This window comes from Lepisma saccharinum, chromosome 2 (assembly GCF_977018435.1).
Source record: "Lepisma saccharinum chromosome 2, izLepSacc3.1, whole genome shotgun sequence".
Classification (NCBI taxonomy): domain Eukaryota; kingdom Metazoa; phylum Arthropoda; class Insecta; order Zygentoma; family Lepismatidae; genus Lepisma; species Lepisma saccharinum.
The window spans coordinates 55,398,680-55,426,654 of NC_139230.1; the positions used below are offsets into that span (position 1 = coordinate 55,398,680).

The window sequence follows — 27,975 nt, forward strand, 5'->3', positions numbered from 1 at the left end:
CTAAATCAAATCAAATCAAAATGTGAAATTCTTCATTTCTCTTTAGTTTAATCATTCTTTATATCTGTATTCATGTATTATCATATTATATATTATATATTATAAACTAAATCAATCAATCAATCAAACCTCTAGGTAGGATTGTGGGAGGGAGACTGGCAGTCGGGAGATACGCCAAGGCCCTTCCAGAGCTGTAGAGTCACGGGTTATACAGATTCTCCCTCAGCAAAATCAAAATCAGCTAACCAAGAACTTAGGTTAAAGCTAATGGAAAAGCAATAATAATAAACGACAAATAATATTGGAAAATACTAAATAAAAGTAAGTTATAATTACCAATTTAAAAAAATAAAATATAATAGAATTAAAACTAAACTCGTAGATAAGCCCTAGCCTTCATTCCATCATTTTGCACTCATTTTAAACAGCTTTTACGTCCTCACAAAGTTTTCCAAGAACACAGATCAAATGAGGTAACTATTATCACACGTATGCAGGGTGATTTTCAGTCTTTTGAAGATCGAGATAATGCAGACAAAATAAACTTTCTACGTTTATCTACTAAGAACGAGATTCTTTGAATGTCAGCATCTGTCAAGCCATTTGAGGGGTTACAAGGGGTAAAATGCGGATCACAGAATTTAAAAGGGTACGCACCCTTGTATCCTCTGTTCCAGCGACACCCGAATACACTTCCAACCTGTACCCGTACAAACGCATAGTGCGTAAAGTAAAGCCTTATATTTTTCTTATTTGACGTCACTTTTCTGTCACATTTGGGACGGCGATTTGATGAAATTGATGAAGCGCACGCACAAAGAACAAGCAAGTTGATTCTGGGGATGGAAATTGAATCTTCGGAGGCAATATCGCGAGTCGTCTATAGCGACGCGTTCTGTTACCTAGGTGACCAAAATAAAGCAAAGTTCGTTAAAATAATTTTTGGCCAGCTTGTGTTCTGCTACGCCTGCTGGTCATTTATTTCTTGCTTTTTTAATATATTTTTCTACAGTTGTCGTCGTTCTACCAACGTAATTTAGGCTTTTCCATTTATTTAATTATTTTGCGAGGATTTTTTCCTCTACTTCGAATAAATTACGAGGTGCGTGAGAGTGTTTCCAGAAAAAATTCCAGAATAACAGACAGGAAGTATCTTAACCAAAACGTGACATAAATTATTGTAATTACAAGGAATTTTATGTTATTTGAAGTAATTATAAGTAAATAATGACTGTCGGAAGCAGTCATTATCTTTAGGAATGTGGCTGGATAGATGAACGCATTTAAAAATGCATTGAATTGTTGTTCTTCCAATTGCTTTTTTTTTATAAACACTAATTGGTTATGTGGAGGGCTGTGCTAACCACTGCGTCACGGAGGGCGGCCATCAGATCTTGAGATCCAAAAATAACCGATCACCCTTCACGAGACATCTTTTGGCTAATCGCAAAGATGATGATGAAAGGCGATAAGATGAAATTCGTGAAAGCACAATGACATACACATATGGGCAGGACACAACACGAGTCACAGACGCCAGAGCCTCGTTAGTCGCGAAAATGAGGTCCAGGGTGTACGTGGAAGAGAGGTTGACATTTGGGTGTCTTTACAAATCACAAAGGGCCACCCACCCTTTACACCAGATGAGATAATTTGCCCGTTACGTCTTCATTAACGACTGAGTTTTAAGTTTTCAAACAGTGAGTACAGGTAGTAAGGATAAACCTCGAAAGCGAGAAAACCTTGGGAAGTAACGATCACAAAGAAAGGAGCAAAGAACCATCATTGCCATTACATTATGAAAGTGACTAATTACGCTACAAATATAAAACAACACGTCGTAACATGTAAAATATAATAATAATCAACTTTTCTTTGTTTCAAAGTATCTTTAATAAATATTTGGTTTTCATACATTTCGTTCTCTCTTAATTTGTATTTTCGTTATATGTTTCTTTTCACCTTTCTTTGTTTGATGAGGATGATTGATGAAGTGGATGAGAGAAGAAGCAAACTCATCTATGATTTCCTGGAATTTAAAAATACAAACCTGGCCATTTTTTAAAAATACAATTAATAGCATACAACTTATTTTCACATCTTCACGTGTAAACGAGTTTCCTGAAGGATGTGAATTACATATCACGTTTGAATTAAAATAATTTTCATTAGAGTAGTGAGTTGAATAAATAGAACTTCACTTTTGGGATGTTAGCATTCCAGCAGAATAATGAAACGGAAAATGAGTTAGCTCGAAAATAGAGTGTACAATGCAGGGACTACGCGAAAAAAGTCCAAAAATGAGATTTTTACGTGTGTGAATACTGTATGACCACCCACTACTTTTTTTTTAAAAAAAATAATTTCGTGAACAAGTTTTGTAAATGTTAATAACAATGTATTTCAGGATATTAACGGTACGAAAAAAATACGGAAAACGGTTGTCAGCTGGTGTATCGAGTTGAAGCGTGTCTCCAAGTCTACTAATAGTTTTATTATTATATTATTTTATTTATAATTTTATATTAATGGCCATGATTAACGTTGTTATAAAATAAAACTTACAGCTGATATTTTCGAGACTCTATACGAGAACTAGATTGGGTTCGATTTGATTTTCATTGCTATTTAGAGTGATGATATGACGAAAATGATGGAAGGACATTTACAGAAAACACCCATTCCTAAGCCTGGATTTGAACCCGGGATCGAGACGCAACAGAGTAACTAGAGACGAGACAGACATACTCGATCACGAGACAAGACACTGCCAAGTTTCGTCTCGGTACCGTCTCCATATATCACAATCAATAGTTATTATTCTTTTCTGAGATCATTGCATTAGTGGTGTGATATGTCATTTCACGAAACAGCCTCCTCGCTGGCTAAACTCGTTGACTGGTCAAGAAGGGATCCAGCCAATAAAGCCTTTAACTGCGACGATGGATATGAGTGGTGATGAGATGAAACATAGAGAGGCAGAAAAGCGGAGTGAAATAAGAAAATATATAAATTTTACAGAATAAGTTAAATAATGTAGACTACAGGCTAATTTTCGAATTAAGAGTTTGTGTGCGTTTGTGGTCGTGTAGTTGCAAACATTTTTTTCGGAAAGAAAACTTTCTCATGATTTTCGCTTGTTTTTCAATCTTTTTTCCAGAAAAATGGAGGCACGAGAGTGGAATAAGCATGCTATACGATGTACCCATTTAACCAGCGTACCATACCATGCAATGCACTTTGCAAAGAGATTTCTTTGGCGACTGCGCCACATTTAACGCTCTTTTGCTGCCCAATACAGCCCACCGCAACTTTCAACTGCTTTCTTACTTCTTCCTTGACATCACGTGCTACAAAATACGTTTCCAAATACTCCCGGTATGAAGGTTAAACTGCTACCCACGTGTCTATTGATTTAATATTTTGTTTCAATCTCTCAAGGTTATGGTTAGACTAAATTACAGACACTTAAATGTCAACCTATTTCCCACGAGGTACCCCGGGCTGCATGTGTAAGCTGACGAGGCACTGGCGCCTCGACCCACAGCCAGGATAATCCTCGGTGACACTTGCGTCGTGTCGTCAATATATGTTTGTGAGTGTCCCTTCATGCATACATCTCATCTTATCACCATCGTTAACCAAAACTGAAAAAAGACGTGGTGTAATAAAATATATCAACAACTAAATTATGATCGAATGGGAGACGAGAGAACAAAGGCAACAGCACGTCGTACCGGAAACCATTTATATGCGAGAATGAAACTAAAAGCACCGATTATTATTATTATTGTATCCAAAGTAAATGTATAAACACAAGATCTACGACTCTTGTCATTTCAGGAAATTAGGTTCTCATTTGTATCTTAACGAATAGCACTCATCGCAATATATTACTTTCTTTCTACATTTCCAGACAGGAGAGAAATTTAGTAAAATAACTTTCTTTTATTCCTTTCATCTATTCTTTACAAGAATTAATGTAACGAAGAATGGACTTTTGTATTTTGCATTAAATAAATAAAATTGATGTCCAATGTCGCAGCAGGAACAGAGTTTTGCCAGAATGGAGTTCCGGTGCATCCCGGCTCACTTTAAACGCTGCTCCCACCAAAAAAGGAAAAAGTTTAATTCGTGTACTGGAACCACAGTTATTAGAGCAATAAATATCAATCTGCCCTGAAGATTGTTTTTCTTGCACAATTTACGATATGTTTTGTACATTACAAGATAGTTTCTAATAATCCTATTTTTTTACATAATGTAATTGTAATGTAATTCATCTTTTGTGCCACTTCATTCCATAGCGCATCAATTTTGTCCTTATTATGGTTCTCAGTCGATGAATAATCGTACAGCGGGGGCCTTGCTTGCACAACAACGATAAGCTTCTCTGGATCAAGCTTTATTTTCAACCTTGACTGCATGCACTATCAAACTTACATATATGTGCTATCAAACGATACAGTGTGATGAGTCGCATGAGGTGGTGCGCTGAGAACAATGGATTCGCACATGCGCAGAGCGTATTGTCGTATCGTGCTCCTTCGAGACCAAATTCCCGGGACCTTCACTGTTTTGTCGCAAACTGTCGCATCGTGACTCGAGGTGGCTTGAGTCAAATGTTTCGTCCGGTGTGCGATGGCTCATAAAAGCCCCATGTTAAACGTTCCCAGAATCGGTTTGCAACAAAAATGACTTGTCGCGTCGCTTCGTGTCAGATCCGGTGTGCGGCTGGCCTTAGATGTAAAATCTCCCTTAGACCCCCAAGTGACTTTCGCTTAATTTTAGACCACAAGGGAAACAATAGCTTAATTTTGGACATCAAAATGGGGGGGAAATATCTGCCTACTTACTGTCTTGTTAATTTACGATTAAAGGTTAGCTTTAGACAGTGAATATTGATTGATTTGGTTTTCGTTTATTTTACTTTATATTTCTGCCACTTTTGGCTAATAGCGAAATTGAGGATGAGTGATGATAGGATGGAATTGATGAGGGGACACCTATAAAGAACATCCATGCCCCGGAATCAAACCAGAGACCCTTGGGTGAATATTCGTGAAGGGGGATACGACGTAAAGTGAGGATGCATGCCAAGGCATTTTTACTAATAGTAAAGCTACCATGAACGTATATGTGGATGCGGAGGTAGGTGCTCCACTCATTCTAGATCCCTGTAAATAACGCTCCAGCCGCCTTTATCCCCATTCAATCCTAAATTTTGCAACCTTTTCCTTCATTTGGCGTTCTTTATTTAGGTGTGATGGGCCAAAGAAGGTTAAGGCCCACACCAACCCCCTCTTTGGTCACGCCACTCGTTTTAGACCTGTCGCAGTGATCCGTCCCCACCCTTGAGAGCTCACCACGTGCCACCCAGACGTCTCTCGTCTCAATCGTCCTCCTTCACGTGCCGCCAGAGGTCAGCAGTTCCGTTTCCTTCCACCCTCATCTCTTCACCCCCTTTTTTGTTAACCGCCACCGCCCTTCCTGGCTTTCTTCCACTCATTTATTTATCATCCTTTCGCTTCCCTCACGAACGCACGTTTCGTACCACAATTTAAACATTTCTCACAATCATTCATAGAACTAAACAGTTTTGGTTTCGTGCAACTCTTCGGTTATACGTACATATTATTTATTTATTTTCTTCAGTTTTTGCGTCGGTTTCCAACCTCTTTGGATCAATCGTTTTCGTTGCCATAAAAATAGGGGATGAACTATTGCAACCAGTGGCGACGCTAAGGGAGGGAGGCAAGCGAGTAGCCCTCCAGTCAGGGGTCAGGGGGGGGGGGGCTCAACCCCGCTGGAACTGCCGTCAGCCCCTCTTCCTCCCAGCACAGCCATCTGCCCCCCTTGACATTAGGTAAACTATTTTGCATAATTTGTTAGCAGTGAAGAGTGAAAATATAGACAACTCACAACTTTTAAGGAAAAATCCACAGAATATGGACAGCATCTATTACATTCACTCATTTTGTTTATGAGCATGTAGCTGCAAGTATTTAGAATATTCTATAGACTTCAGAAAGTTCTTTCATAGGGGAGCTTCTTTATCTGTACCTTATCTGTCCCTGTTGCGGCCTCCCGTTTAGACAGAAATCTGTGACTTTGATGTCATCATGCAAATTCCCTCCGCATCTGCGTCAAAGGTCAACAGTTCCCAAGTTTTGGGAACGAAGGGGAGTTTAATTGCTTCGGCCGGGAGTGGAATATACTGTAGGCACTGTGATTGAATATTGTGCATTTTTTGGTGTGTGATATAAATATCTGTATAATCTAAAGTAGTATGGTGTGTGTAAGGGATGATTTCAGTACCAGTCAATTAACACTTCAAGAGATATTTTAAAAGATATAGAAAAATGTAGTATTTGTGTAGTATATGATATTTATAAATTAATGAGCCCCCCCACACACATAATTTACCTAATTTAATACTGTTATTTTTTTAAAAATGGACTTGGTTTACAAATCTCCCTTTGATAACCCGTGCCCCCCTGGAGATCAATTCTAGCTATGGGCCTGCCTCCAGTTTTTGAAACAAAACACTTTTGATATCAATAGGCGCATGGCATCGTTTGAAAAAAAATACTGCAATATTGGTATAGTGTCACAAGGAGAGTATTTATTTTTAGTGAAGAAGATAAACTTTGTTCTTAAGCGTTTCTGATTAGAAGGTAAAGTTCCCCGTGCATATAGCACCGTGCCATGAAGGCGCATTTAGGGGATGTGGGGGTAGCCTCACACGTTTTTGATCTCGGCCATTTTGGAGGTGATGTGATCAGCAACACGCTCCGGCCGCCTTTATCCCCCAGGGTTGCCCACAGGTACCCACTGATTTGAGGCTGGGTGAGCCCCAGAGCCGATTTACAAGGGGACAAGGCCGGAAAATTTCCTACCTTAGATCACCCACCCCAGTAATCCAACCCGGGTCTCCCGCGTGGTAATCAGACGCCCTACCGACTAGTACATATTACACCTAAGTTGTCGACATATGAATATCAGGTCGAAATCAAATAATATCTTATAGTTCCGTTAGTCTAAGAAAGAAACTCAAATATTACTGGATTGAAACATAAGCGTGTTAACGCTGCTTATCTCCCTGAAGGTTAATCGCAACGGTGAGGGCAAATTATGCTTAGATGTAATAAATAAAATGTCAAGGAACCGAAGCAGCCATGCTCCGATCTGAACTCGAACCCAGAATCTTCAATAGTGAGAAGTTAAGTTGAGCACTCAGTCATAGAGGTGGCAATTCTCGCGATTGCTTCAATGAACTTCACAATTGAATCAATTGTACTGCTGTAAAGAATTACTAAATCTCTGGCATTAGTAAACCCGAAGGTTTATTGCTGCAGCATCAATTTCTTCTCATTAATCCTTATCAATTGCTTTCAGGTCCATCTTGATATTTTCATTCCAACTTCGTCTTGGACGTCTTGCCATCAGGTTTCTCAATAAAAACCCTGTGAACTTATCTCCTGCTCACCGAAGCCCTCTTGATATAATTATTTTAATACTATCAGGGGATAAACGTAGATTATGCAGTTAATTATTATGTAACGTTCTCCACTCCCCTGTTGTTTCATCTCTTTTAGTTCCAAATATTTTTCGCAAGATTTTCAAAAATCCTATTCTTTTTCGACTTTTATTGTAAAGGACCACATTTCACATCGATACAAAGTTAAGAAATAATTACTGTTTTGTATATTTTAACCTTTAGATTATTTGTTATTAGTCGAGAGGATAACAGTTTATGATTAGAGAAGTAACATGCATTACCTAAATTAATATTAGATCGAAAACAGTCCAGTTCAATAATTAATGTTGTACCGAAAAAATTACAAAAGACGATAAATGAAGGAGTTATATCTTTTTGATGCCTCAAATAAGGATTTGATTGACACAGAACAAATACAGCAATTACCAAAATGCTTGTGATTACATTTATGTGGTTAGAAAAACATTTTTGTTCGAAGGTCGCATTTCAAACAGTGGAAGCAATTGTGCTGCAAAAATAATCACGAAAGAGCCTTATACAAAAGCCAAAATATTGAAAGGGAAAATCCTCGACAGTGGTATTTGCCATCTGGAAGTGAGCATCTGCTTTTGGGAGTTGACATCTGTTCCCATTTTGCTGTAAATTTCGCTCCGACGAGCAGTAGCCACGTGCAAGCCATTCGCCATTGCTTCCTCTGGCAGTGTGAGCTTTCCCCTCAAGACAATGTCCTTCCTGCCCACCTAACTTGGTGAATGCGGAGGATGAAAAAAAATCCACCGAACACACAAACTGTCGTGTAACATTGATTTTTAATGTCGTATAAGTTTTCCCCCATGCAATAAGAACCATCAAAATCAAAATTGACTGAAGTTTATGATTCATCCTAAGAGTTGCTTATGTAAGAGCATCAATGGCACAACCAAGATGATGGCTTTTGGGTTGAGGTCTTCTACATCCTCAAGGTCCGAAAGAAGAGCGTTTAGTATTTATTACATGTTTGTGTAGCTTAAAATACTTACAACTATATACAAATAAAAATAATTCTCAAAAATAGTATTTATTGCATGTTTGTGTGTGGAAACATATTTTAAAAATACTTTTAAAAACAAAAAATGAAAGTATAAAGCTCCCCCCAAAAAACGTTTTAAAAGATCACGCTTCAAATATTTTTCAATATGACCCCCCCCCTTTCCAAATAACTAATCATACATACACCACTGAGTAACATATTACGTTTATTAGTACAAAAATGTGATTGACATTATATTCCTCAAGAAAAATCGCCTTGATACGTAACATCCTTTGGGATGTATTCAAGTTACTACGAAAAACTCTTCTGGTTTAAAAAAAACAGCTCTTTTCAGACGGCCCTTAGTGAGCCTTGACCTACACATATCAATTCACCTTCTTCAACCCTTGTTCATCTTCTTCCTCAACATCATCTATTCAACTCAATTATTGCCTACCATTCCTTTGATAAAGCTTCCGTCACAATATGTTGGGTATCCATCCGGTCTTCGGGCATTCTCTATATGCAGCAGCTATTCAGCGTCTCACCTATTCAAAAATAATGAATAAGGCATTGGAAATCCAAGGACACGTCCTCCTTTTTTGTTTTCTTCTACTTTAACGGATTCAGACTGCTTATGCCTTACTACGTTCATCTCTTTATAGGAAACGTATTCTCTTCTGAAACAATGGAATGGTTCTGTTAAATCTGGTCTTTGGCGAGCTTTCATTACCTGGAAGTTGGGCATTGTGGAACCTTTAATTACGGGTTGGTCTTGAGTTTCATTGGCCAGGTTCACCGTAAAACCAGCAGGTTGCATGCATACGATATTCTGTTCTGCTTATCACGCCAATAGCATTAACATCGCCTCCTCTAGAGCATTGAATATAACTAAATGTTTGAACAACGACCAGATATGTCTAATCGACAGTGTTGCGATCCCTCATTCCTTTTACGAAGGCAAGAAACTATTACTAATACATATAAATCATCGAATGCAATCCAAGCCAAGGTTGTGAATACCCTGGAGGTAATTTTAAAGTTATTGAATTATACAATTTATAATAGTGTGTTGGGATTGTACGTACCAAGATGGCCTCGTAAAAACCTGGACGAAAAAGAAACTTTCTTAACACGTCCTTCCTGAGACGATCATGTGTTCCACACGCAATCAAATGTGGAAATATGACCAGCATTGGTTATATTTATATTTTTTAAAACGATATTTTTTCTGTTCGTATTTCCTTAACTGTGCGTAGTTTTTTCCTCCATTTTTGGTCAATCTCAACGGGGAGGATAAACGATGCTGAGATGAAATTGATAGGGACACACAGACCGAGACTCGACTCCGGAACCTTCGGTAACGTATTCTATCTGCATCAGTATACCAGTACACACACACGGACAAAAACTAATCAGATACGCCTATTACTACTAAGATACAAATATCCGAAAACTTAAAGACACTCATTTATAAATGAATAGGGAAGAACTTATATCCCTTAGTTTTCCTTCCCTAGCTGGGTACAGTGTACGAACTAACTCGTGTTGTTAAGTAATGCATTATGTATTACTAAAAGATATGATTAGGGATGTAACTAAACACAGGTTTCCATGTTGCGAACAACTACGCGTGCCTAATATAATTGTAGTTGCAAGCACTTTGGTTGTGAATAGGTATTGCAGAGCCCGAGACGATTTTTAGAGACACAGCGAGTGACGTAAATTCAACCATTGTCATAGCCTCCCAGATGGCATGGTGGTAATGCCGTTGCCTTGTAATCAACCAGGCTCGATACCCGGTGAAGGTACACAGTGGTTTGGATCCCGCTTTAAACTGTACATCCAGTTCCAATTAGCCTCCCAGTGTATAAAGTGGACTTAAGAACTTTTTAAAAAACTTCAATCGTTGCGATTTTTTCTGTTGCAAAAGTTATTTACTATTCTGAAGGCTTCATAGAATTTATGTAACTAATATGACGGTTAATAATCTTTTTGGTTTGTTTGGTGAGGAAGGGTAGTTCTCATGGACTTAGGACCTTCATAAGAGAAACATTTTCAGTTTTTTTTCTTTAATTTAAAGAAAAATACTTGCCTATGGCTGCTCTCTCAACGGTCTTCGAAACAGCTGGAGCAAGAAGAGCTGCCAGAATCAACAGAGCCGATCCCCATTTCATCATGTCCACACCTAGAAAGAAAATAATAAAAACAAATGAATGTGCAATTGTTTAAGATATAATGAATATACAAATATTAACAATACAAATTAAATTGTCATATGTCATGGTTCTTTATTATCATTACTGTCACATTTCGTCACAAAAGAGCCTTGCATCAAGAGTATACAGCTGAAAAGACTATATCTATATTTGCACTTCTATCGCTAACGAGAAATCGTACATAATCAAGAATAATAATCATACATCAATCTGAATAAGGTGTGGTTATTTAATTTCGCGTGCTTACGAAATTAACTTAAAAAAGGAGATTAGTGGTATATTCACGGAACGCTAAAGGACACGAACTTCGCTAAATCTTGCCCTGAAAATTTATTACAATTATATCACTTATCGACTGTAAATATTTTCCTTATTATTTTGTATATCAGAATTTCTAAAGTACAACCACAGATAAGGGTAAAGGGTGTGGTACAACACAAGGAAGAGTGTGTTGTCAGGTGAGTTGTATTTCAGCGGGTTGTAGATATATAGTATCAATTCTTAAATATTTTACTACACTTACAAAAGAATGGAGTCCAAATTATGTCATGATGCGATAGTGAATAAATAGCCTCTTCATATATAATGGCGACATCACTGGAAAGGAAGGAAAGATTGGAAGAAGCGAATTGTATGAGCAAATATTGAACATCCAATTCCTTTGTCCAATCGACTGGTAAAGTTTAGGGAAAGAACTGAAAAAAGTATTATGGTGGTCCATCCTGAAGAAACCTGCAGCATTAAATTATTGCTCTTCAAGTCGCGTCCGACAACTTATGCTCCTATACTTTTCATGGCCTCCAACGTCACCTATGAACTTAAATCGCCTTCGGACAAGGAAAAACTGGTTCGCTGATGGGAAAATGGCATAGGTAGCAGCCGTGAAGTTGAAAGCACTTCTCAAAATTCCTTATTGCACTTGGTACGTCCGCTAATATCACTTTTGAGTTATCACCATTGACGGTCGACAATTCCATGGCTACTTACCCGCTGGTATTAACATGTTTTCTGTCTTCCGAGTAATGGGATGCTAGCTCGGCTACTTTACAACCTTGAAATAGTAGACTTGATTTTGTTCCAGGTACACTTTAGGTAATATATTATCTCGGCTGACAGCCTGCAACAGCACGTTGTTCCCTGTGATAAATAGCGGTGGAGAAATACCAGCAGAAGTAATGCCACACGGCATCATACGTGTTGGGTTTACCTACACACAAAAGAAGCGAGTTTTGGTTTACTTCAAGAATGTGCAATGCGCATAAAACGCATGAAAAATTGGCAAATGGTAACGTACGGTTGCTATTGCAAGTTTCTTAGTGGATTTCCAGGAAGGATTAAAGACTGTCCTCTTGACCATTTACGGTTGTTGAGATAAAAGTTTCAAATTCTTGTTCCTAGATTGGTTGGTTGATGTAATTAACATCGCTCATTCGTACCGTTAACTCTATTGAAGAGGGGGGAGGGGAGTTGAGAGGTCTATGGAAGAAAGAGAAAGGGAAGTGGCAGGAAACGAGAGCCTCCTCCTTCCGGAGCCATCTAAAATTATACCAGAGCCGTTGTAGTTTCCGGCGTGAATCCTCCTCTTTCACCTTTGCTGTTGAGTCACTGGAGGAAATAGGCGACGTGATTGGTCACTTGCGGGGTTGCCTTTCCTGCGCGTCACAGCAGGCGCTCGAAACAGCTAATCATACGAGCGTGCTCTTGCAACCTCCCCGCGCTCTTGTGCTATTGAAGACAGGGAATGACGCCGACCGTATTTTAACAACAAATAGCCCTTTAAGAAGGGTATTAAAAGCAATCTTTCCTTCTGATGTCTCCTGAAATGTAAAACTATCTCCGCTAAGGTACAAAATGTACTTCCGCTCTACAAAGCACATATCTCCTCTCCCAACCCTGATGTCTAAAATTAATCGATATCAATTAACTTTCAATTAATCTACAGGGCGACGTCTAAAATAAACGCAATCCGTCCACCACGATAAAATTTTGTTAATCCTCCATTGCCTGGATTCGAATGGTGTATGGTGTGCAAGGCAAATTGTTTATCATTGAATCTTAAAATTTATTTTATTCAAGTTCATATCAATTCACATTTACAGTACAATCAACGTAGAAATAATTAGCCCTCAGTTTGAAAAATTGAAGAAATACTAGATCACGTCAATAAATACAACAAAGGCATCTTTAATCGAATATTTGTGTAGAGAGAGAACGTGAGAGAACGATATGAATAACTGAAAACAGGCACTGGAGATGTTTGTAACACGGTAAAAACCACACTAACGGAATACAGACGAGGAAGCCGATTAAGTAAGAATGCCCTTCTGTGAACTTTCACTGGAAACATTTTGACAAATTAAAATTATACGACTTATTAAGCAGTTTGTTTGGAAACCTGACTTAATGGCTTCAAACAAGTTCATTACAGCAATGATTCACAGTGGCACGCCAATTTCTGCAGCCTTCATTTCCACTTGGCTGAACACAAGATAGGAAAACCGAATTTGCGGAATGCAGCTCTGCTTGTGTAAGATCCCAATTTGTAAAATTTTGAAGAAAAGACCGCACTAACGGGATTCCACTAGTGCTCAAAACCACTCCTTGGTCCATAAAATCAACTGTTCCAGAAGATATTATTCAACCTTAATGAAAAACACAGTCACACACACACAAAACTGACATTGATTAAGAAAAAAAATCGAACAGGTTACAAGGAAACAACCAATTAAAGAATCAGCGAAATCACGAGGTTTGTGTCCAAGATGTGGTTTTAAATTAAGTGGTGTGCTCAAGGCTTTTACATATACCTATGCTGAAAATGTTATCACAATAACACATTTTGAACACTATAATACATTTGAAAACATATTAAACATTTCAATTTCTGGTTCAAATTGGGTGACATCAACGCGTTCAAGTATGGCTTCAAACCAAATACTATTTCGTGTTTTAGAGTTTTTGTTTTAAGTTCACTTTATGCACATCATATAGACTAATCAGGATTGAAGCTACAGTTTAAAGTGGGATCCGAAACTACTATGTGCCTACACCGGGATCGAGCCTGGGACTCCTTGGTTACAAGGCTTGATTACGGGGATGCCCAAGCATTTGGTACATCTGCTCATCTGTGCTTATTTTTAGTAATAATTGCCTCAGAAGTCTCTTACAAGTTAAAAAAATGTTTTCTTTACAATTCCACATCTGTCGGTTCTTTTTACAAAATAAGTGTATCTCCCCCCCCCCCGAATTTCGATTCGAAGCCCTGGCGGTGTTTCAAAATTAGATTTCTACCCTTTAGGCTCGATGTTCACAATCTTTTATAAGTTCACTATAAGTCGACGACGAGCCAGATTATCCAGTTCTAGCACATGCAGTTATTTTTGAGTGTGTCATTTTCTAGTCGTAGATGTATCAAATACGTTATGTTCGTATCTTTTTGATTTTTCAATACCTAAAATGTTGTCCATGTATCGAGAGCTCGTAACATGTACATGAGTAACTCGCCGAAATATAATGGTTCAATCACTTTCGATTTCTTTGACCGAGTAAAATTCACTTTTCCATCTGACTACAATATGATTATATTAAATCCTTGCTGGATATAAACAATTGATTTCTTTTTCTGTGGAAGTAGAACAGTAGTGCATGCGTGTACTTCAACTACATTCATAGAAACCTTGTGTTGAAAAATTGTGTTATGTACACAGACAACCGCATTACTATTTATACGCCAAGGCTAACTGTCCACTGGGAGAAATAAATAACGAGTCACGAGGGAGAGAGAGAGAGAGAGGGAGAGAGAGAGGGAGAGAGAAATGAGAAACTGGCGTGACGAAATGTACGGTTAAGGTTTCAAGGCAAAACCACTGAAGACAGTTCTTCATCAGAACTGCACGTGGTACCGCGAAAATTGTGACCGGCCACCAATGATAACAACCACAAGCACGCAATATTTGTATTATTATTAACTATTATTATTATTATAATTATTATTACAGTATTGAAAAACCCTAAAACCCGATATATAGATGTGCGAAAAGCTAGCCAACTGCTTTCTGTTTCATGTTTTTTTCTCCTCCAGATTTTACATGAACATCACAATTCTTTAATTTTTACTCACCTCAAAGCAAATTCTTATAAACCTTTTCGAGGAGGTCTCATCTCCTGGAAGGTATCAACTCGGAGCAAGCCCCAGCACCTACCCACCTGCTGGGTGAGAATGAGTTAAGGCAAGAACTTTGTAATCTTTTTCCTGCTTCCCCAAAATAGGCAATAGCTATGGAGAGTTCAATGAAGTAACCCACCTCTAACTACGGTTAGGCTGGAGAATTCACATGAACTAACAGATTTCTAACCACTTAGTACTTCCCAGAGTTTAATGCATTTTTTTTTAAAAAAATTGAATTTGAATTTAAAATTTTGGGTGCGTCAGGCTATTTTGCACCCGTCACATTATACGGTATCCAGCCCCTTACCATAACTTAAATAGAATAATTTCAGTGTCGTGTTACTAAAATATTAAAATTTTCTGACTTTCGTTAAAAGCTGAGGCTGTAAAGGGGCACTCAGGACACACAAGAACAAAAAGCAGGACAACACACACAAAATTATACTGGCCATAGTGCCAGTTGCCAGAGCCTGGTTCGTCTGCAAAATGCAGGCCAGGGTGCACTTAGGGGAAAGCTTTAATGGCAAGTCATGATGTGAGGCTTCTTACTCGCATAAAAGGCTCAACATTTGAACTTTTGTAAACACTCATGGAGCACCACACTCGAATGTCACAATAACAAGGGGAAAAAAGACTGGATTATGCGGTAAAATGTAAAAAAGATCCAGTTCTCACTTAGTTTCTGCACTCTAACTAATTTTACAGTTAACCAACCCTATATGGTTTTATCGGTTGTTCAAGAATAGTTGGTATCAAGCAACATTTTATTGGTGGCAAGTGGTCAGGGATCGAATCCCAGTGCCATTATAATCGGACTTTATAGACCGTGGGTCTCTACCATTATTTTGAAGTCGTTCCCCAACTCTCCTGACGATGCTGGGTGAATACAGGAATTTTGGAACTTCCACCCACGACTACTTCGTTCTACAATGTAATAAACAATGTGAATTTCCAGTATACTGGCGCCCTGGACCTCTCCCGACTCTCAGCCGCCTCGGTGGCTGAAAACATTGAGCTGTCGACTCACGGCCTCGTTACGAAGTTTCAGGTTCGAGTCCTGGCCTGGACATGATTGGATTGATTTTCTTTATTTTACTTCGCTTTTGTGCCACTTTTGGCTAATTGCGAAAGTATGAGTGGTGATATGATGAAATTTATGAATGAACACTCATAAACATCCACGCCCAGGCCGAGATTCGAACCCGGGACCCCTGGCGTCGTATAGTGCGATGTGATAACCACTCCGCCACGGGGGGTCGGCGGCCTGGACGTAATCATAATTCCAAATAACCAAAAGTGACATAAAAGCGACGTAAAATAGAAGGTGACTTACCTGTATCTGCTGTATTTACAATTTGGCTGAATAAGGAAAGTAATGCCAATGGAATTTTTCATGTAATATAATATTTAAGTTCCTTTTCTTTCTTGTAATATTTTCTCCATTCACCCCTATCATTTATGTTTTTCATTCTCTTGCGTCGTTCCCTAAAAATCTCCCTACCATGGAGGAGGGTATCCAGAATGTTTGATCTGGTGGAGTCGTTTTTAGCATTTTAAAGGTAAATGTTAGCGTTAATATGGCTATAAAATGAGCTTTTGTGGAAAATTTGAGAGGTATTGAGGTGCGATTTCGGGGGTTTGCCCAGAATTCTCCATCTGGGGGTGTAAGTTCGTATTTATGGGGGAGAGAGGGCAAATTTAGAGCCAAAATGAGATTTGTGAGAAAAAATATAGGGGTGACGAGAAAATTTGTGGGGTGTTGGGTTTGTAGATAAATCACTAGTGTAGACAATCACAGGTTTTCCCTTTTGTCGCCACATATAGTTTCAGGGGTGTAAGGGGTGACCCTTCGATGTAGTACACCCAATTGTCAACCTCACATCCACGTAGTACACCCTGGACTGCATTTTGCAGACGAACGAGGCTCTGTCGTCTGGACCTACGGCCAGTATATTCTTGGTAGGCTATTGTGTGTGTTGTCCTGTGTTTTGTCCTTATTTGTGCTGAATGTCCCTTTACAGCCTCAGCCTCTAACCGAAGTAAGAATATTTTAGTCTTCCGACATTACAGTTATGTTTTATTAGTTATATTTTAGTTATGTGACGGGTGCAAAATAGCCAAAGTGCTGACGCACCCAAAATTTCAAATTCATTCATTCATATGTTAGTTTCACTTCATTCCTTGCTTTTCTAAAGATATATATGCTTCTAGGTTTTGCCACAATCCCCACAAGCAGCCTGCAGGAACTTCTGATTATTTTTTTCTTTTTCACTCATTATGAAAGCTCACTGACCTTTTGAAGCAGGTTACCCAGAAGTGAGTATCCATGCTTTTCACATCAGCTGCTTTGATAGGCAGAGGCACAGCTCAGAGGTCCACATAAGACGTGGCAACAACGCACAAACGTAGCGGACGAAGGAAGAAGGACAAGCAGGGTCAGGCAGGCAAGCCCTTTTAACTAAATGTAATTTAAACCCCGGCTCTAGCGGGAAGTGGTTAAACCCTCAAGGCGGGGGCGGAAAATCCAGCTCGGGATGGCCACACGTCTACCGTCAAGAGGCGATTCTGTGAACACCTGTCGCTGGCGAGTTCACCCCCAGAAAAAGGATCAACCCTTGGCAGAAAGTGATCAGGACCTCAACCCTCTTGAGCATCAAACGAGCTTAGACCTAACTGGAACGGATCCTATCGCACCCAAAGGATTTTAGTGCTGTAGTAAAAAAGGGGGGGGGGAGTTCATGTCATGGAAAAATATGCAAAATTTTCTGAAGTATCTTTCCATGATCCACAAAAAAGACAGCTGGTGGAGCTGAACTCAACGATTTATCCAAACCTTTCCATCTGGAAGGATTTAGCAATTGTGAGCAATTTTAGTCAAAATGATCTTTATGAAAACGTTTAGGGGGTGTTGAGGAAATTTTGGAGAGGTGTTGGGGTGTGTGTGGAAAAATCACTGGCTGAATCCTTTCCAAATAAAAGAATGATTAAATTTTAACGTTTGTAATTATTTCGTGGTACAAAGTGCAATTTACAGGAATTTATTTTCAGACTATTGAATTCACGCACCTTGTTTTATGTATTAACATTTTTCTTAATTTTCTTCACTTCTCTGGTTTCTTACGCTAATTGCGACGACGAAGATGGTTGGTTAGCTGAAATTTATGAATGAAGAAACATCCATGCACAGGTCAGGATTCGAAACCGGAACCATCGTTGCAGAGTGGTGAGTCGTCCATTCAATGTGTTCGTTCTCCGAGGCGGTTATATAGTGTTTCAAATTATTGTTGTTATTTATTCCTGTCAAGAAGTGTTTAAATTATTTAACACGCTGGGTCCAAAAGGAATTAAAATATCATGCGAATGGAAAATTAATTCAAACAGAGTATTGTCTCCCCATTCATTCAATTAATCTTTGTTTCATGGTACTCCTGCTGAGTGTGTGCAAGTTTTGAGTGAATTTTATGCAGATAGGCTAATCGGAACTGGACCTAGAGTTTCAAGCATGATCATGGTTTCAAGTGGGATCCGAACCATTACGTGCCTCCACCGAGTATGAAACCCGGACGCCTTCATTACAAGGCGAGGACGATATCACTATCGCCATGAAGGAGGGCCACTTGGTGTAACTGAAACTACTACGAGAGCAAATAAATCTCTAATTTAATTTTACACGTTTATATATTTCATGATAGAAATTATTGGAAATGAATTATATAACTAATGTGTCGGGTGAAGCGTAGTAATCAAATTCCTCTACATTTTAAAAATCATTCCAGGGAAGCTAGCCATTTCGAACCTAAAATCCTACAAAATACAATTTGGAGTGCCTGGGGCAAAGAGGGAGGGGATAGTGGCCCGCTCTTTGGCCTACGTTATTTTAAAATATAATTCAAAGTACATGAAAATATGTTAAATAGTTGGAAGTAACCATTAAAAAAAGTCACAGCCTATTCCTTCCGAATTTCTTGAACACACCACGAACGTAGACTATACAGCGTGTCCACCGTAAGACTCCAACATTTTGAAAGTTTATTTCTTTTTTCATTTCAGGTCATACTGTTGTGATTCCAATAGTAGCAGAAGCAGAAACTCAAAAAGTTTACGTGGTAATGTTGTAGTTCGTGCTAGAACCACGGTGGCGCTAAAACAATAAATTGTTTCTAAAATGGCGATTCGAAACGAGCGTGCACAGGTTGTGTGGCGGTATTTGATTCAGTGGCTAAAACATGTGTGCATGTTTGATATTTCTTTATTTTCATCATCGTACCCCCTAAATTTAATTCCGAATCCCTATATAATCCTGGCGCCGCCGCTGGAACCCGGCATCCAGGATGAGGTTGTAGAAAATGTGCGGAGATCGTTCGAAAGACATTCTTCGTGCCACCAAAGGCGCCCATGTGCAAGTGCACTGAACTGAAATTGGTTAGTTTTGTGAGTTACATCATCATTTTCATGCATAGTAATGATGGCATACAAATTTTCAATTCCACTATATATTTTTAAAATGTTGAGAGTCTCACGGTGAACACCCTTTATAGTATCTAGGATCATAGTAACAGGATGTGAAGGCAAAGGCCCTGGGGTTGAATCCTGGACATTCATTTGACAACGGTAGCTTGCTATGTCTTAGCCACTTTACCTCAGAAGTTCTTGGAATTGAGTTTAATTCATTATTACTACTGATGTATGTAGTAATATACGAGGGTTGGGGAGTAAGTCATGGCAACCCAGTAATAATTCGACAATCGAAGGATGTATTAATTTTTTTATATATATATATACAACTGAAAGAGTATCCGTTATGGATATTTTGTTGGTAGGAATCATGAAAGAAAACCCAAGCAACCCTGTGACATGCACATGTATTAATGTACAAGTTACAAAAACATGTCTGGCCCTGTGACATACACATGTTACAAAAAACTTGTCTGATTATGACAAATCTTTCGAAGACAGGTATTTCTAACTTGTACATTAATACATGTGTATGTCACAGGGTTGCTTGGTTTTTCTTTCATGATTCCTACGAACAAAATATCCATAATGGATATTCTTTCAGTTGTATATAACAAATTTTTAATACATCCTTCCATTGTCGAATTATTACTGGGTTGCCGTGACTTACTCCCCAACCCTCGTAGAAGACAATTTTGCATTCTCATGACATTTATTCTTTAAATTCAACACTTTCCTAACAGTCCTAAACAATACGGATCAAAGTTTCTTCATAGAAGCTGTTTATTGGTATCTAGGAAGCTCACAGTGAAGTTATTACAGAAATAATTCCCACACATTTTCTTCATATTTTACCTCAAAGTGCGTGCTGCGACGTTAGGGGTCCCGGATTCAGGTCCGGCCTGGGCAAGGGTGTTCCTTCATCAATTTCATTATCTCGATTAGCCAACAGTGACAGAAAAGCGACGTTCAATAACAAAAATCAAATTTACCTCAAAGTGAAGAGTCTGTGCATACTATTTCCACGTGTGGAATGAGAGGAGCCCGTTAAAAATCCTAGTTCCATGTCCTTTTGCTTCGCGTGTTCAACTTGACCTGAGACGAGAAGCAAACAGGTTTGGCGAAGTTATCTCAAGAGACCTTCCACGCAAATTTTTCAGATGGAGCTCGAAATAAGGCGCGGGGAAGCTGCTAACGGAATATCGTCAATAGGTTGGCAAGTTATCAGCGCCACTGCTTCCGATAATCCAATGCATCTTAAATGGTTGCAAAGTTTGTATTCCGATGCACTTGAAGAGGCCAAGAGAAATTTCACGGGGAAGCAACCAAACGAGTGCAGATTTGTGCAACGGTGCAAAATATTACTATTTATTAGTTCCTTCCCCAATGACAGTGTTGCATGTCGCTTTGGCGTGAACTCTCCCTAGGAGTCAATACAATCCTGGATATTTTGATTACGCACTGTGGCACATGAAGTAATATTGTATTCGAATGATATTAACGAAAACTTGGACTAAAAACGGAAATTATAGAATCTAAACTATTTATTTTGAACAATGTCTAAGGGAGTTTATGCTTTCTGATATTCAATTGGAATAAAAGTAAATTTCATGTGATACAATACAATTTAAACCCAAGATTGTTTTCAGTACCATTCATCTTTTCCGACTGCAGGGAGATTTATAAGAAGGCAGTAAGGTTCCTACAGTAGAATTTAATGTTATTTTCTTCCTTGTTACTTAATAATAATTGTCTCTTAAAATGTTTACTAAACAATGATACAGTTGATAGAAAACAGTTTAAACATCTGACTTTTTGATCTATCAGTAAATCTATTACTTTACACGTAATTTTCTTCAATTATCTGATCGTCTAAGTGGCAAAGTTTTTTGAGCACTGGACGCCACCAAAGATATGTTCGAGTCCTCGCGCGGGCACGAGTTTGTTTGTGAATGTCACTTTAACAATTTCATCATATCAACACCCATCCTCAACTTCGCGATTAGCCAAAAGTGGCAGAAAAGCGAAGTAAAATAAAACAATCAATCAATTTCTTCCCGATAACCCTCGCGGCGCAGAAATGTACGTAGTGTCACGGACACTTCTGGGTTGTAACAATCCCATTAACTTTGAATGAAATCGTTACAACCCAAAAGTGTTCGTGACTGTACAACGTGAAAAAATTCGTCTGCTACTTCTTTTCCTCTAAGGAAATGGAGAAAAAGATCGAACACAGCAGCAGTACTGCTACGCTACTGTCAGAACGTTTCGAAATACCCATCTTTCTTCCGACGGCCATGTCCAATTCAACGAATAAACGTGCCTCATAAATTTCACTGCCTGCATTCCTACCTTCAAGAATATGAATTACTAATGCTGGAGACTCAGGAATGGTCGAACGTGGTTTCAAGCTATGCTGAACTTGTCCTTTGTGGTGGTTCTTGGTCAAGGACGTTTCCCTCACGATACGCCGACGTGGTCTTCTCCCGGTTAACCGGAAATCCGTGGCTACGGAAAGGGGGGGGGGGGTCGAACGGGTGCGTCACCCCTACCCTGGAAATCTGTATCATTCGAGTTACAAAAAAAGCAGAAAGCTTGTTTTATTTTTTTAAAAATTCTTAACAGAAATAAAGTCCAGTTAGTTATTGGAACAGAATAACGAAAGTAAAAACTGCATTAGATCGAAAAAAATGTGTAAAATACAGGAACCAGGTTATGATTTCACATTCAACCATTTCGTTCAAAGAATAGTTGGTTACACAGTTTTCAAAATTCGAAAAATTTTCCAATAATTTTGTGTGTATAAGTTAGTAATAAAATAGATCAACTATGCATTTCAGTACACTAACTTCATGAAACGTAAAAAAAAATAATGAAAACAGTTGTGGATCGAGTGGAAGAGTCTCCCCAAAGAAATAATAGTAATAATAACAACATTAATAATTTTGAAATAAAATTGGTTTACTTCTATAGTTCATAATAGTTATTGTATAATAATAATCATAACCATGATTGTTATTATTATTATTTCCAATATTCAAGTTTTATCAATAGCCTGACTCCCCCCTCCCTACAAAAATTTCTGGCGACGTCCATGGCTACTTTCAGCTTTATTATGAGGCTCTAGGAAGCAATAATAATAATAAATTGCCCTCTCAATAAAGGCGATTTATTATATTATTATTATTATTATTTGAAGATCATTTTACGCTCAGATAGGCTACTGTGACTGGATATACAGTTTGAAATGGAATCCGTACCACCATGTAATTTGCTTTCATGGGGCCCTTTGACAAAGCAGCAGCGTTAGCTGCTACACTATCAAGGAAGTCCTAAATGGGACTTTAGAATTACAGCTAGAGTATGTATGCAGCTTCTGCAAGAGGAAAATTAATAAAGATTAATCAAGATTGTAACTAGCTTTGCCACAAACTAGAAGGAAACCACATGCAGTATACTGTACATACAATGTACTGTACATTATGAATGTATATGATGAAAGCTGAGTATATAAAAATACACTAAGCACAAAAAAGGACAACACAAAGTACATGTAATAACACAGAGAATATTAATATTATCCGATTATATTTTCAGCGATATTTGCCTTGCCAGTCTGCAATGTAGCAGTTTTCAGAGCAAAACTGTACCTACGCAACAAGACCTTTGTCTCAATTTTTGAAATTCTAATTTTCATAGAACTTCTTTTCCAAGTCAGCAGGCCAAGTAAAGTATTGGATTTTCTGATAACTGATACAAAATAATGAATTTAGTTCTACATCATAAATTAGAGAGACGTATTATAGGGAACTTCCACTAAAAAGAATAAGCCTTGTTCACAAATTGTGACGTCATCTCCACAGGCTAACCTGAAACTACAAACTGTGAGAGTTAACTTTTCATGTGCAAATATTTCGCATTATGTACTTTCACATTTTCTTGAAAGTTAAAATTTCTATTTTTTTAGACACCCTGTATATATCTTGATTAAAAATGTATAGGAATGCGTAGTGTATAGACATGGCAGCGACAGGATTTCCTCCGAGTAGGAATATCCTAGCCTAAAAGCAAAAGTGGGAGTTAGAAGAATGCATAATTATTTGCAACGAGTTCCATTTCCTTTGCTTCGAAACACGTTTATTTTTTTCGGCATGAAAGGACACGCATTTCACGTGTCACGTGCTAAGTGCGAGAAGCGGCAGTTCAAGCCAGAATTCCTGGAAGCGGCGACTCGTCTTACCTGGCGGCGCCACGGCACCTTCCAAACAACTTAACTTTTTCACCCGTTACATGCTGACCAAATGGCCAAGTTGTTCGGTCGGTTCTCGAGAACTATGGCTCACTGCGGCAGGCACCTTCGCCAGGGGAAAACACGCGACAGGCTGAGAAGTTCGTCTCTTACGAAATGAGGCTAGTGATCACAATTAATTAAGTCGCATATTTCTTCCAATAATGGCACAGGCAGCAAGATCTTCGGAGGGGATTGGGGAGGGTCGAGCCTGTCAGCCGACCTTCTGGAAATCTACATCCTTCATTTAATTGCAGAAAAAGCCAAAACCTTATGTTTATATTTGTATATAAAATAGTACATTCTATTAATTAGTGTTCTAGTAGAATAACCGCATGACCACTCAGTTTTGGTTTCAAAAGTAGATTTTATAATGCATAAACTAGGTCAGAACCTCACGTTTCCATTTTTCTACCACAGTCCAAAAATAATAAAAAATTGATATTTATGTGAAAAATAAAAAATCCCCCTTAACTTTAAAAGATTTCTCTTGATTATTAAATAAGAGTGTAAAAAGGTTTCGGGACATAATAGTTCGGACCGCACTTTAAACTGTAGACCCAGTCTCAGTTAGCCTATCAGTGAACAAAGTGATCTTAAAACAAACTATTGTCACTGGTCAGTGAGCGAAGCAACCCTGCCACATAAAACTCATAATACAAAAATATATATTTTTAAAGATATTAAACGTTTGTACACTAGGGTGTATCGAAAAAGGCCCCAATTTTTTCCCCCCAGAAATTCAAAAACATATAGTGTGCAAAAGTTGCGTAATGGTAGCAAAACATCTCACAATTTGTTTCAGTCAAATTGAAGAATTTCTAGCCGCGCCTCCCGAGGGGTCTAGTTAGCCTAGTTGGGCTCAATGCCCAATGGAAGAAAGTGCAGCTCTTCGCTTGATGCAAACTGTAACTTTTACAACGAAATGTAACTATATAGATTAGTTACAACAAAAAACAAATATAGCAATGAAACCAAAATATATTCATGTGCGCGCATGTCTGGTCTAATGTAGTATAATGCTGCAGGTTGCACCAACCCAGAACTCACCGCGTGCAGGTGGTTGCCAGCGAGTTCCATCCCACCCTCCCTCCATCCACTTTTCCCTCCCTTAAACTGTTATTTTAATTTCAGTTTTACTTCTTTCGTTGCTCAAAATAATCAGATTTCTTCTCATATGTTGGTAATTGCTTTCTTGCATCAAGTTTAGATCTGATATAAGCATCTCTTTCTCCTTCACCACAAACAGATGCTGAAGCCTCACTCACTATTTTAACCAGTCTCTCAACTGCTTGAGTGTGACACGGAAAGGATGCAATTGTTGTTTCTGCAATATTCTGGTTATCCACCATCTTCTCAATGTCCTCGGAATTGAAATGTGCAACTAAGGGAGGCTCTGTTACAAGGCACACATCCCAGTCTATCATGTTGATGTAGTCCTCTGCCATGAAATTTCTGGCACTTTGAACTTCCGTATTGACCCTTCACCGGATGTTTTCCTTGCCCGAGCATCTAAAATCCTTCTCACAGATATTTCTCCGACTTCACGCTTATCATCTGTCAGCATACTGAGCAACAAATAATCTGGATGAACAAAAAATGAATTCCTGGCGATCACCTTATTCACTACAGTTTTCAAAGGTTCCTCAAGTTACATTGAGAGCTTAATTGTCAGATACAAGATACCCCCACACCCCCTATACGCCTTCATGGCGTGGTGCTAAGCACAGGGGAGCACTTTACCTTTTTCATTTGAGCGATTTACCTCACTGGGTACGGGACAAGACGGGTATTACGTCACTTTAAAAAAATAGTGAATAAATTCGATACAAAATCAGATTTTCGCGAAAACATTTTTTGAAACTTTTCTTGTGAGTGATTCATCTTTACTAGACCCTTTCCGTAACCATTTACGGGCAGGTAAGAAACAAAATTACAAATTTAAAAATTGCATTGTAAAAGTGTAAAAATATATTAGTAATATATTTCATTCATTCAAAATCACTGACGTGCAGATTGTAGGTATTTCATTATGAATTAATGTATCAATATTTCCAATAAATATTACTCTGAAACAATTAGTCATTATTCCCATGAATTTACATATCCCATGATTAGAATGAACGTGTAGGCTATTGATTGATTTGATTGATTGATTGTTTATTTTACTTCGCGTTTTGTGACTCTTGGCTAATTTGCGAAGATGGGGATGAGTGATGAAATGATGAAATTGATGAATGGACATTCACAAACAACCAAGCCCGAGCGGGATTCGAACCCGGGACCCTTGGCGTCGCAGCGCGATGTGTAGGCTATTGACAGACCTTTTTAGGTAGAGTGTGTTAAGGCTACACATTGAGTTAACGTGACAGCTTGTCCCTATTCCAGATAACGCATATGAATCGATATGGAACCATATCTTCCTTTCCTTTTGTTTGTAATTTTGGATAGATGTGCTACTCGATGTCATTTACATTTTGGAATTTCTAGTTACCTTCCTCCACACCACCCTTTTTCGCTCTTACTGGGGCTAGCAAACCTAAATGTTGCTGTCATGAGAAAGATGTAGACAGGCGAAAATACATTTCTCGTCCTTTCTTTAATCCAGTGTTAAATTACTATCTGGACCCACGGTAGTTCTTACCTTTATTGGCGAGATTATAAAAATTCTATAATTGTGTGCCAAATATTGGCACACCTACAAAAGGTGTATCTATATATCCCCCCCCCCTTAAAGAACTGTGCCTTGATTAGAGATGACCTGTCACATTACTTCAATGAGATCTGTAATATCAGGCTCTAGGTTCATAGACACGGAGAGGTAAGCAATCTGAACATTCTTTTGGTGGTGGGTATTGTAGGACCATACTGTTAATCTGTTTCGCAACATTCAAGCGGCTAAGGATTACATCTTATCAAAGCTGAAATTATAGAAATAACAGAGCATTATTCTTCATTGTATTGGAAGTAGCACTCGATGATGTGAAATTTCCCTAAACGAGGACAGATATTACGTGAGTGACGATCTTAATGTGACCACGTGACACGTGAGGTTTCACATCATGTAATTTGTGAATTGGATTTTGGTAAATGTTCAGCAAATCTTGTTTTAACTTACTTTATGCATAAATAGGCATAAGGAGGATTTAAAAACTAAGCTCGCTGCCAAAGTAGGATTTGAACCACTGATATGTGCCTCCACTGAGAATCTAACTCTGGGACTTACCATCAAGATGAATGACAAAGGATCTAACCTGAAAACCAAAACTCCTACCGATTGAACATATAGTTGTTCGCATCAAAGGTGAAATTGTAAGGTTTGAGCCATTCTTGGCATCCAAACTTTGGATTCACAGTTTTGTTTGAAGTTCTCCAACCATTCCCTTGTCTACATTCCCGAAGTCTCGTTACAGCAGCATCGCATTAGCTACCAGGTGATAAAGAAAAGTTCTCGTGAACGACATTTGAATTGAGGGAAGGGAAGCCAAACTACGTAATAATTCGTCTGAATCAGCCTGCGAGAACTGCAGACAACATAGAAAATGAAGGTCACAATTTGAAACTGTCATCCGCATACTTTCTTAAGATCGTGCTGAGCTCCTGGGAAAATTTTTCGATTTTACACACGGAGGCGGCTTGCATTTACCTTCAGAAGCATTTTCACTCGGTCATCATATAATTAACACGGGAAGACTGTTATGAATATGGAAGATAGCCTCTTAAATAAGGCACGGTGGGAAAAGATATTACAACATCCCGTTGTTCCTTGAAGCTGAACCTTTCTAGCGGATGAGAGTCCACTTCTACTGTGATGCATGTTTAGAATTTGGGTGCTGTGTGGTGTACCCAGTAGCTTAGCATACAATGCGGGTAATAGGAGCAGACGACAAAGAACAGTGGTGCAATATGTACGTAACTTAATCAATGCAGACCGTGAAATTAATCTTTTCTCACATGCTTTACTCTCAGTAACTACTAATGTTAGTTCGAATAGAATCTAGTAGAAGGAGAATTCTTGTACTAAAAGTCAATATGAAAATGTCTTCTCTCCCAGACTACATTCTATTAAATGATTTGCGGATAGTGTGTATGTGCATTACTAAAGAATTAGTTCAGTGGTTGATTTAACAACTGATGTAGGTGTAGCTAATTTTTAACCGTGAATATAGATGGAATGACTTTCAGGATGAATGGGAAAGGAAAAGAAGCGTAGTGACGTGTCCTGGACCTTGCTAAAAGTTCCGTAGTAGCAATTTCGTAGAGGAACTGAAGGTAACAAAGGAAGAACTTCAGCCAGGATGAACTAATAGATTAGTAAGGAAAACAAGATTTGAA

At 38.5% G+C, this 27,975-nt stretch overlaps 1 protein-coding gene across 1 annotated transcript in view; it reads right to left on the bottom strand.

Moving 5' to 3' along the window:
* The window catches only part of LOC145984042 (metabotropic glutamate receptor 5-like), a 205,724-nt gene that overhangs the window by 38,337 nt on the left and 139,412 nt on the right, over positions 1 to 27,975 (bottom strand). The window contains exon 3 of the mRNA XM_083117382.1: positions 10,606 to 10,698. Within this exon, the coding sequence (XP_082973508.1) occupies positions 10,606 to 10,690 (85 nt within the window). The 5' untranslated portion in view covers positions 10,691 to 10,698. The remainder of the gene's footprint in view (positions 1 to 10,605; positions 10,699 to 27,975) is intronic.